This window comes from Silene latifolia, chromosome 2 (assembly GCF_048544455.1).
Source record: "Silene latifolia isolate original U9 population chromosome 2, ASM4854445v1, whole genome shotgun sequence".
NCBI classification, from domain to species: domain Eukaryota; kingdom Viridiplantae; phylum Streptophyta; class Magnoliopsida; order Caryophyllales; family Caryophyllaceae; genus Silene; species Silene latifolia.
Window position 1 is genome coordinate 87,917,591 of NC_133527.1, and position 12,392 is coordinate 87,929,982.

The 12,392-nt window shown below is 35.0% G+C and overlaps 1 protein-coding gene across 1 annotated transcript; it reads right to left on the reverse strand.

The window, feature by feature from the left end:
* Nucleotides 1-1,125: 1,125 nt before the first annotated feature.
* Nucleotides 1,126-2,607, reverse strand: LOC141641055 (uncharacterized). The gene has a single exon (XM_074449732.1). It carries the CDS (start codon nt 2,605-2,607, stop codon nt 1,126-1,128), a length of 1,482 nt encoding a protein of 493 aa, XP_074305833.1.
* Nucleotides 2,608-12,392: the final 9,785 nt, after the last annotated feature.

Below are 12,392 nucleotides of genomic sequence, written 5' to 3' on the forward strand. Positions count from 1 at the left end.
AACATTTTTTATTATGATTTGTACTACTTGATGGTTTGTGTTATTTTATAACATATCTTGTGTCTTTTAAATGGTGTTATTTTGTTATATGAGAAGTTGGTTATATTATTAAAGTAAAGAAATAAGAGTGTAGTAGTGATGATAGTATTATGATGGCATGTATTATGTCAGTTTTAAGTAGTTGTGTAGTGGGTGCGAACTTCGAGGACGAAGGTCATTTTATGGGGGGAAGACTGTAATACCCCTTAATTTTGGTCAAGTCAAACTTAGTGAAAGGTCCAATCCGAGTCGTAAATGAGTAAAATCCAATTGGTGGGTAATAATACTACTACTAATAATAATAATAAGAAGAAGAAGAAAAATAGGATGGTACGTGGATGGTTTTAGCTGGGGGCCAAACTAGCCATATTATATATATACATATACCAACAAAAACACATGATAATACCCATATTCACAATTACAACTCAAACACGCACAAAAACAAGGTGAGGCATAAGGAGAAGGAGAGAAGCAGAGAGCCGAAAACATCGAGAAGGACGTTTTGTGACACAAGTTTCGACCATTACTCATTCCGCTTTATCGTAAGTTTAATCTAGCCTTTCTAATTAGTTTATTTGTGATTATTAGTGTAGTAATTGAATGTAAAACCGCGACAAACCCTTTATTACCAATTATAGTATCTTTAAGATGAATTGGGAAAGTGAATTGCGGGATTAGTTTGTTTAGTAGCGAATTGTTACGATATTTAGCGCACAATACTGATGTAGCGAGTTGGACTAGTGTTGGGGCTTGTAACTAAATTTTTGGATTAATCCATTACCGTCGCGGTAACGCCTTCCTTACACCACGGTTTCTGGCCGTGAGTGTGTCGACAGTTTGGACAATGGTATCGCATGTGTAAGTCTTTGACAATGCTTTGATGGTGGGTCAAGGCCCTTGACGAAGCTCGGACCAAATTCTACCCAGGGCCGTAATTTTTTGTTACGTCTACTACAAAATTGAGCTCATAAATATTACTTCATTATGAAGTGATTATAAAAAAGAAATTTTAAATACTCATAAATAACAGTAAAATGTGTCAAGATTAAAAAAATACATTAAAATAAAACTATTAGGACATAATTAAAATAGAGCTCGACGTTCTTTCAAATCCTTAAAGGTATCTATAATTGAACTAGTACTAATTTGATGTGCTATTTCTCGTTCAATGTTGATAAGCAGACAACTTTCTAGATATTCAGCTTCCATCTTATTGCGAAGAGTTGTTTTGACAACATTCATTGCAGAAAATGCTCTTTCAGCACTTGCTGTAGATACTGGGAGTGTAAGCAAAAGTTTTGTCAATCTAAAAAGAAGTGGGTAGATATGGTGTTTTCCTGTATTCACCAACCATTGACTCAATTCAGATATTGTCGAAAGTCTCTTAAGATCCTCATGTCGAGATAATTCGACCTCATAATGACATAGTTGTACAAGTAATTCCTCTTTTTCAACTTCTGTGAAGTCTTCGGGATAAAATTTCTTGACAAGATCACAAATATCACCAATATTGAAACGTTGTCCACTTGATCTAGGCTCCAAAGCACAACTGAGAGTTAACAACTCAACTGACTTCTCATTAAATCTGTAGTTGAGCTCATGTAGTTGCTTATCAATTGCAGGGTAAAACAAGTTTCTTTGATAGTGTTCTTCAATTGTAAATTGATCATGTTGGCGACGAGCACGACCTCCTCTTTCTTTATAAATAGAATTCATATCAGGAAGTTCTATATTACGTCTTTCCCAAAATGAGATTACCTCTGATAAAAGGTTATCCCACCCCTCATTCCGTAACTTTTGCAAAAGTGTCTTTGTAGTCTCCACAAGTTGCAATGAATTTATGATATCTTGCGATTTTCGTTGCAGAGCTCGGGAAAGCAAATCAGACACCTCCAAAATTTTCTTCATGAGATGCAAAATGAAGACAAATTCAAAAGAGGTCATCGTATCAAGTGCAGTAGCCGCTTGTGCACGCTCAGCAGGCGTCTCTCCTTCGTCAATTTGGTTATGAAACACTGAACAAGTGGCACTATACATTTTCATCAAGCTTGAAATAGAATTAAGATGAGAGCTCCAACGAGTATTACCTGGCCTTTGCAAATTGCTTGCCTGATTCAAACCAATCCCAGTCTCAAGTTCTCCATCTTCAATCAACATTTCTATCTCCTTGGAATATGCTTTTTTCATTTCATTAACTCGCTTATAGGATGCAAGAATAACATTTACAGTGGATGTTAACTTGGAGAAAAATTGAAAAACTGGTCCGACATCCTTTGCTGCTGCTACAAGTGCTAATTGTAAGCGATGGGCAAAACAATGAACAAAATATGCATAAGGACATTGTTCAATGACTAATGCTTGCAACCCTTTCCATTTTCCACGCATATTGCTCGCACCATCATAACCTTGACCTCGTAAATTTTTTAAATCAAAGGAATAATGAGAAAGAACCTCAAATATCTCCTTCATTAGAGTCGGAGCACATGTATCATCAACATGAATAATACTGAAAAAACGTTCTTTCACCAATCCTAGGTTATCCACAAATCTCAAAATGATGGCCATTTGTTGTTTCCCAGGACATCATCACCGCTTCACAACAATAATACAAAAAGGATTTCCACCAATTTCCTCTTTGATTGCCCGCTTTATTTTCTCTCCAAAAATCTGTAAGATTTCTTTTTGTATGTCAGGTGATGTATAAGATGCATACCCGGGAGCATTATTTAGCACAAGGTTCTCCACATCCTTATTAAAAGACACCTGATGCTTAAGAAGTTCAAGAAAATTGCCCCGATTACTTGAACTTTCCTTTTCATCGCGACCCCTCATTGCCAATCCTTGCATAGCTAACCACCGCAATGCTTCAATTGAAGATGTAAGACACAATCTATTTTTGGCAATTTGTTTGGGTGTTTGTTTGGCATAAATATTTGGTAGATGTCCTTGTTGATTGAGAAAATCTTCTAACTATTTCTCAGCATTTTGATGAGGTGAATTTGGTGTGTTTCCTACATGAACAATAAAAGCACCTTCTTTTCCCATGGCATGCTTCCAGTTTCTGAACCCATCGATAATAAAAGCCCTATTGCTATCCGGCTTGTTAAATAAAAAACATGGGAAACAAAATGCAAAGATCTTTTTCAGAGAATATTCTAACCATGATCGAAATTTATCGTACCACGAGGCTTGAAATCGACGGCCATGGGAATCTGAACCAGATTTCTTATAATCTTTTGCATTATATACTGGTTGATAAGGACCCTTCAAAATATAAGCTCGTCTTATTTAATTATGTCAGATAAATAAATATAAGACTTATAAGCATTTGTGGGGCAAATGTCGAAAATCGAAATGGACCCGGAGGGGACCATTTGGACAGATTTTTTTATACTACTAATACACTCATTGTGAGTAGAAAAGGTAGGCATTTCCCACTAACATTTGTATGTGAATTGTATACATTTGCATGCCTATATATACCTAAGTCCTTCCATCATTTCTAAGGTTGGAAATTTGAAGAAAAATTGGTCTTTGTGTGCTTGTTGTGGATGGTTCATATACACCATCAATAGACCATATTTTTCTTCTTATTTTGTTCATCCTTTTACAATAAACACATATAAAAGTAAACTAATAATATTATCAAGGTAATAATATTAATTAGTACATCAAATATACAAATAAACAAGGTTACTACTACATTTACCTAGTTAGTATTTTAGTAGTATTTTGGGTTTATCTTGGGTGCCACCTTAGGAGATTACCTACTTTGGTAATTAAGGTGTTGGAGGATCATCCTTATTGCATTAGCACAAGAACAACATCAAGGAAGGAGTCTTTAAGTTGTGCCCATTTTGCCTTATAACAATGTAAGGAATTTTTGTCTTAAGATGGTTTAATACCATCTCTTTTATATTTTGCTTTGCATGCATGTAGATTTAGACCACCTAAAATTAATTTGTAATTTTGATATCATAAGATGAGTATTAATTTGGTCTAAATAACTAACAAGTGTATTATGTTATATACATGCATGCTGTCTTAAGACGATTTTAGTAATTTATGAGATAAATTAATAAAATTGATATTATGTTACTAAAATTAGTTTTTTCACATAATATGGTCTTGCATGTAAATAATCTGGTCTTAGGATGATATGGGACGAAAATTTTATTTTTATTATATTTTTCCATTTTTTATAACTTAAAATGGCATAAAATTGAATAAAAAGGCATTAATATTAATTAAGAGTTAATTAAATTGGGTTGCATGTTAATTTTATGCATATTTATTTATAAATAACCACATGCATGTTCTATTTATAAGATAAGTAGTTAATTTAAGTTAATGTGATTAATTTTGATAGTTTATTGATTTTTATTTGATAAAAATTGGTAAATAATGGTTATTTTGCAAATAAATATTGATTTAATTTTTGGGCTCAAAATTTTTGAATTTTTAGCTCCTGGAAATTTTTCCAAAATGTAAAAAATTTTATTTTAAGTCATTTCAATTTTTATGGTTTGGTTTAGAATTAAATCGTAAACATTGCCGTTTTACCGATTAAATTGTAAAATCGTTTTAAATAAATTTTAAAACAAAAAATTCACTTGCATGTCATTTTTGATGTAAGACCAGAATGGTCATGGCCTTGAAATTTTGTTTTCCATAAATTTTATAATTAAATGAAATTTTTCCATAATAATTGTGGATTATTATGTCTTTTTGTCATAATTTGTGTTTTAATCCCATATTAATTCAAGATAATTAGTGAGAATAATTGTTTTGAATTTAGACCAGATTAGTATCATTAGAATATGGTTAAAATTATTTTAAGAATTAATTATGAATTTTTATTGGTAAAAATTCCGTCAAAGAAAGCTCAAATGATCGTTGTTGGTAAGTTAGACGATTTGTCATGTCATTTTCCATAATGCATTTTATTATTCATTAGGATGAATATTTTTTTTTTAGCATTATAATTATGTAATTTTTCCTAATATGGCCATAGGTAGAAATTGGTATTTCCCGTAATGTAAGGGAATATTGATTTGTTTTGTAATTAATTGCAATTTCGTATCGCCTAATTTGAAATTAATTAATAGTTTATTTTTAATTTTAATTACAAATTGTATAATAGGAAATTGTTATGAAATTTAATTATTAGTAATTAAATGAAGCATCTAAAGACGGTGTTTTCATGAAGACGGTGTTTTCGGAAAGGCGTTCCAAAATCCTAAAAAAGGAGGCCAATTTATGAAGACACAAGGGACCAAGGAGTTGGTTTCCGATATGTAATAATTTTAGTTAATTAGATTAACTAGGTGGCCATATTAGGACTTGTTTGTTTATTTATGCATTCATGCCAAATCGTCATTACATGTTTTAATTTTTGTTGTTATTGATTTAATCGTCTATCATTCACCAATTTTGTTCACTTAAAAGTGATGGACAATTAAATTGATAAAATCTCTCACATTTGTTTAAAATTGAGATTAAGCCTTACCAAATAATAGCACCTATGAATCCCTTCTTCATTAGAGGTAGGTTCGGATCACCGTGGTACACTCTTTTTACGTTGGGTAAGTAGGGTAATAAAAATTATTACACGTGAAAATTGGTTGGACTCAACGGGATAAATATGGGTTGAATCGGTACACCGTGCCCATATTTATTCTGGGGCTAAAAGATAGATTTTAAGAAAATCCGTCAACCAAGAGTTCTAGTAGTAGAATCAGTCAAAATGTTGACTCACCAAATTTATATAAATATGGGTTGAATCGGTCCACCGTGCCTGTGTTTATATAAAATTGGATCTTGGAATCATTTATATAATTCGGTGGGAGATCATTATATAAATGTGAACTTGTTAAAATAGTTTCACAAGTTCAAAAAATTTTTAGACGATAAATGTTAATCTTTCCTTTCATTTCCTTTGTAGTAATCACAATGACTTCTACTAGTGAAACCGTCACCATAGCTAGAGATTCATGGCTACGTTCTTTTATCGACAAATATGTTTTAAAAGCCGACGGCAGTAATTTAAAGATTGGGAGGAACAACTTTGATTAGCTGCCGCAGGTGATGGCAAATTACGCTACCTTGTCGATCCCTCTCCCCCTTCGCCTAGTACTAGGGCCACTGCCGATGTAAGGGAGGCTTTTTCAAATTATCAAAAGGAACCCGCTGCAATTAAAAATGTGTTGATTTTTTCAATGGATCCTGCTTTACAAAGGCAATGTGTCAAGTTTCGTGATGCACATGAAGTATTCTCGAGGCTTTCAACTATGTTTTCTCAAGCCCCGAGAATAATTCAATATGACACCGCAGTTCGTTTCTTTGAGGCTAACCTCAAAGATGGTCAACCTGTAAGTTTACACATATACTTAAAATGATTGAGTACGTGGAAACTTTAGAGGGGTTAGGATGCAAGATCCCCGATGAACTTGTGGTGGACCGAGTGCTCCACTCTCTCTCGCATGTCAAAGGATTTACCCAATTTAGGGTAAATTATAATATGACGAACATGAAAAAGTGTTTACATGAGCTCCATTTTCTGTTTGTGCAAGCAGAGAAAGACATGGGATTGAGTGGGAGTACAAGGAAAGATGTGCTTGCGATAAACATGAAGGGGAAGAAGCAGTTTAAGATGAATGCAGGTAAGAAGCCCATACAGGTGGAGGGCAAAGGTAAAGCAATTGCGAATTGCTCTACCAAGCCTAAACCTATAAAGGGTAATCCTCTTAAAGATACTTGTAATTAATGTAATAACAAGGGACATTGGAGGCGTAATTGCACGAAATACTTGGATAACATCAAAGCTGGCATTGTGAAGCCAACATGTAATTTCTCAACCGAATATTTTATGATAGACATAAATTATGCTTCAAATGCAACTTGGGTATTAGATACTGGTTGTGGTTCTCACTTGTGCAATCATTTGCAGGGCCTAAAAAGCATAATAAAGCTAAACAAGGGTGATGTTGATCTCCGAATGGGTAACGGGTCTAAAGTAGCCGACGTCTCAGTAGGAACTTATGTACTTAACTTAGCTTCGGGGTTGCAGTTGTTTCTTAATAATTGTTATTTTGTACCAACGTTGTCTAGAAATATAATATCAATATATGTGTTAGACACAGAAGGTTTTTCTTTTGTAATTAAAGACAAATGTTGTACTTTTTCCCTTAATGGGATTGTATATAGCGAAGCTATTTCAATCAATGGTATTTATATTCTAGATACTTGCAACGATGTTTATCATTTAGATAGTAAAAGACTCAAAACAGGTGATCCCGATCAATCTTATTTATGGCATTGTCGATTAGGACACATTAACGAGAAACTCATTAAAAGACTAGTGTTGACTGGTATAATTAAACCTTTTTATTTCGAATCAATTGGTACATGCGAATCTTGTCTTCTTGGCAAAAGGACTCGTTCGCCTTTTCTAGAAAAAGGATCTCGAGCTAGTGAGTTGTTGGGTTTAATACACACCGATGTATGTGGTCCAATGACAGTCACTGCTAGAGGTAATTATGACTATTTCATTATTTCTACTGATGACATGAGTAGATATGGGTATATCTACTTAATGAGGTATAAAAGTGAAGCTTTTGATAAGTTCAAAGAGTTTCATAATGAAGTAGAAAACCAATTAAATAAGAAGATTAAAGCATTACGATCAGATCGTGGTGGGGAGTATTTAAGCAATGACTTTAGAGATCACCTTACAAATTGTGGTATTGTATCCCAGTTAACTCCTTCTGGCACACCACAATTAAATAGTGTGGCTGAAAGGAGGAATCTAACTTTATTAGATATGGTCCGATCAATGATGAGTCAAACAGAGTTACCTAAGTCATTCTGGGGTTTTGCCATTTTATCTGTTGTACGCTCACTTAATCAAAGTCCCACTAAAGCAACTAACAAAACTCCATATGAGATATGGAAAGGGAAAGTCCCGAATCTGCGATACATGAAAGTATGGGGTTGTGATGCTTATGTCAAGAGCAAGTCTGACGATAAGCTTGCACCTCGTTCTGAAAAATGTATTTTTGTAGGCTACCCTAAGGAAACTTGTGGATATTACTTCTACAATAGTAGCGAGAATAAAGTGTTTATGGCTCGTGAAGCTGTCTTTCTAGAAAAAGAGTTTATTTCTATAAGAGAGAGTGGGAGGAAATTTGAACTTGATGAAGTTCAAGAGCCACAAACTGATATGACAATACAGGAAGATGTTCCTTCTATGTCTGAATCGGTTATTGTTCCTTCTTAACGTAGGAGGTCAGAGAGGGTTAGTCGCCAGCCTGATAGATACCTTGGTGTCATCAAGGAAGATAGTGACTATGAGGTTTTAATTTTGGAAAGTGATGAACCTAAGACCTACAAAGCAGCTATTATGAGTTCTGACTCTAAGCTATGGCTCGAGGCCATGCAATCCGAAATGGATTCCATGTACGATAATCAGGTATGGGACCTGGTTGACTTACCTAAAGATGTTTGACCTCTTTAGTGTAAGTGGATATTCAAGATTAAAATCGGCATGGATGGACATAAAGATGTCTACAAAGCTATATTGTTGGCAAAAGGTTTCACCCAGGTTCATGGTTTAAACTATGATGAAACTTTTGCACCAGTTGCAATGTTTAGATCTGTTCGGATAATGTTAGCGATTGCTGCATTTCATGATTATGAGATATGGCAAATGGATGTCAAAACCGCTATCTTGAACGGGTTTCTAGAAGAGGAAATGTTCATGACACAACCTGAGGGTTTTGTGGATCCTAAAAATCCTAACAAAGTATGCAAACTTAAGAGATCCATTTATGGTCTTAAGCAAGCGTCAAGGAGTTGGAATCATCATTTTGATCATGTTATTAAACAGAGTGGTTTTTTCTCGAAGTGTTGAGGAACCATGTTTATACACGAAGTTTAGTGGGAGTAAAGTTGTTTTCTTACTTCTTTATGTGGATGACATATTACTCATTGGGAATGACGTAGATTTGCTTGCTTCTGTCAAGAAGTGGTTAGGAAATCACTTCCAAATGAAAGATTTGGGCGAACCTCAGCGCATCTTGGGTATCCGGATCTATAGGAATAGATCCAAAAGGATATTAGCGTTGAGTCAAGAAGCCTATATCGATAAGATTCTTGACCGATTCAATAAGAAAAACTCCAAGAGAGGTTTTCTACCTATGGGCAGTGGGATCACTTTGAGTAAGTCACAGTGTCCTACTGAGCCTAAGGATATTGAACGCATGAAATTGATTCCCTATGCTTTCGCTGTTGGATCGATCATGTATGCTATAATGTGTTGTCATCCTGACATCTCGTATGCTTTTAGTATGACGAGTCATTTTCAGAAAACTCCAGGTGAGAGTCACTGGATAGCCATCAAGAATATTCTAAAGTACTTGAGAAGGACTAAAGATTCATTCTTAGTGTTTGGAGGAGAATCTGAATTATGTATAAGAGGTTATACGGATGCCAGTTTCCAAACCGATAGGGATGATTTGAAATCCCAAGCTGGTTTTGTCTTTTTGTTGAACAGAGGGGCGGTTTGCTGGAAAAGTTTTAAAGAGTCTGTGACTGCTGATTCTACAACGGAAGATGAGTACATTGCAGCCTCTGAAGCTGCAAAGGAGGCTGTTTGGATTAGGCAATTTTTAGAGGAACTGAAAGTAGTTCCTACCGTCGAGGATCCTATCACTTTGTATTGTGATAACAGTGGGGCCATTTTTCAAGCAAAAGAGCCCAAGCCTAGTAACAAGTCTAGACACGTACTTAGGAAATTTCATGTAATTAGAGATTTAATCGAAAGGAAAGAAATTACAGTTTGTAAGGTTGGGACAGCTGACAACATCGCTGATCCTTTAACCAAACCTTTGTCTCAAGCCAAACATGATAGTCATGTAGTTTCGATGGGATTGAGACGAATGCCAGAACTGTTGTAAATTAGATAATATGTAATAATTAAGATATTGTATTTATTATTTCATATATGATAATTACATTTATCGTTGCATTCAGTTTTATATCTGAATTTTTATATACTTTGTTTTATCCAAATAGATTGTAGTGATAAAGTCGAACTCTATTAAAGTGAACTGGATTAACAATGTATTTTGTCCCTAGTTACTTAATGAGGTGACGTCTCGGATTGATTAGATTGTAAGGCGATAGATGACAGGTTCGACTGTCATATGGTCATAATGATGACTGGTCGGTTACATAGGCAGACTGTGAGACGATTTGTCGGACAGTGACCGTTTATAGAGTCCTTTTGTTGCTGGGTCGTAGCGAGGATTTCTATATATTCCTACGAGTCAATTCTTTAGACCGGTGACTATTTGTCTGAGTTGGTGCGGTTTTCCGATGGCTTTGGTTTTTGTTCTAGGTCGCACCGTAAAAGGAGGCTGATGAGCATTTACCGGGTCATTGTGATCTGTATCGAACGAAGAAGATAGGTCAACGAGATTGTCCATTTATGTCATATTTTATCTCAAGGCCACTCGAGGAGAGGTGACTGGAAATGCGTGGTCACGCTCGGATGAGATCTATAGTAGATTATCCGGTCAGACAGTCATTCTCCTGATCCAGGAAATCACTTTATGATATGATCACGTGCAAGAACGACCTGAAAGACATCTTGCATTGAGTGGGAGATATTATTGGACAAGAGAATTAGTAACGCACACTTGTGCCGGACAAGTGGGAGACTGTTGGAGTAGTGTGGTCATCGTTAATCGGTAATGATTGGCTTACTAGAGTTTGACATTACTGTCGTGTGACGGTGGTGATCAGCTGGTCCCTTTAGGTCACACCTATAGGATGATGCCCAAATAGAATGAATTAATTGTTTGTATGAGATACGAGATAATTAATTCCTTGTATTATTTGACTTTTAATTAGTCACGTAAAAGTATTATTTGATGACGGGTTACTTAACTCGGGCAGAAGATTTATTATTTAATTATGTGATATTTAAGTAATAAATTAATAATTTAGAATTTATTAATTAATTGTTCATTAATTAATTTTATGCGATATGTGTATATGTTTTGAGGTGGAATTAATTAGCTATTTATATTTTACAAGAGGTTGTAAAATTAGCTAATTGGGATAATATTAACACATTGTATGTTGATAAAATGGTCTTATAATTACTTAATAGTTAAGTAGTCATTGGTAGTTAATTTATATTATTTAAGTCTTAAATAATCAAATTAATATTTAATTATGTCAGATAATTAAATATAAGACTTATAAGCATTTGTGGGGCAAATGTCGAAAATCAAAATGGACCCGGAGGGGACCATTTGGACAGATTTTTATATACTACTAATACACTCATTGTGAGTAGAAAAGGTAGGCATTTCCCACTAGCATTTGTATGTGAATTGTATACATTTTCATGCCTATATATACCTAAGTCCTTCCATCATTTCTAAGGTTGGAAATTTGAAGAAAATTGGTCTTTGTGTGCTTGTTGTGGATGGTTCATATACACCATTAATAGACCATATTTTTCTTCTTATTTTGTTCATCCTTTTACAATAAACACATATAAAAGTAAACTAATAATATTATCAAGGTAATAATATTAATTAGTACATCAAATATACAAATAAACAAGGTTACTACTACATTTACCTAGTTAGTATTTTAGTAGTATTTTGGGTTTATCTTGGGTGCCACCTTAGGAGATAACCAACTTTGGTAATTAAGGTGTTGGAGGATCATCCTTATTGCATTAGCACAAGAACAACATCAAGGAAGGAGTCCTTGAGTTGTGCCCAGTAAGATGCCATTCGCATTGTGGGGTTATCGCACGTTAGTTAGGACGCCCACTGGGGCTACTCCTTTATATTTTAACTTATAGCATGGAAGCTGTACAACCAGTTGAACTCGAAATCCCGTCCTTACGCATCCTGCTCGAAAGTCAAATTCCAGAAGCTGATTGGAAGAGAGACAGATATGAGGAACTCTTCCTCTTGGATGAACAAATATTGCGCGTACTGCATAATGTGCAAACATATCAGGCACGCATCAGACGAGCCTTCAACAAACGGGTTAAGCCTAGAAATATCAAGGAAGGAGATTTGGTCCTCAAATCAGTCAGAGCTCTACTACCTGTCGATCCACGTGGAAAATTTAAACCCAACTGGGCTGGACCATTCTTAGTCAAATATACTCTCTGGGGGTGCGGTTAGGATTACAGACCTAGACAGGAATGAATTTGATAGCCCAACCAACCTCGATCAACTGAAATGATACTACGCGTAGTGCAGGACAAGACACGCGCCTCGCGTAACACCCACGTGCCGCTCATGCGATGTTGGAGTTTT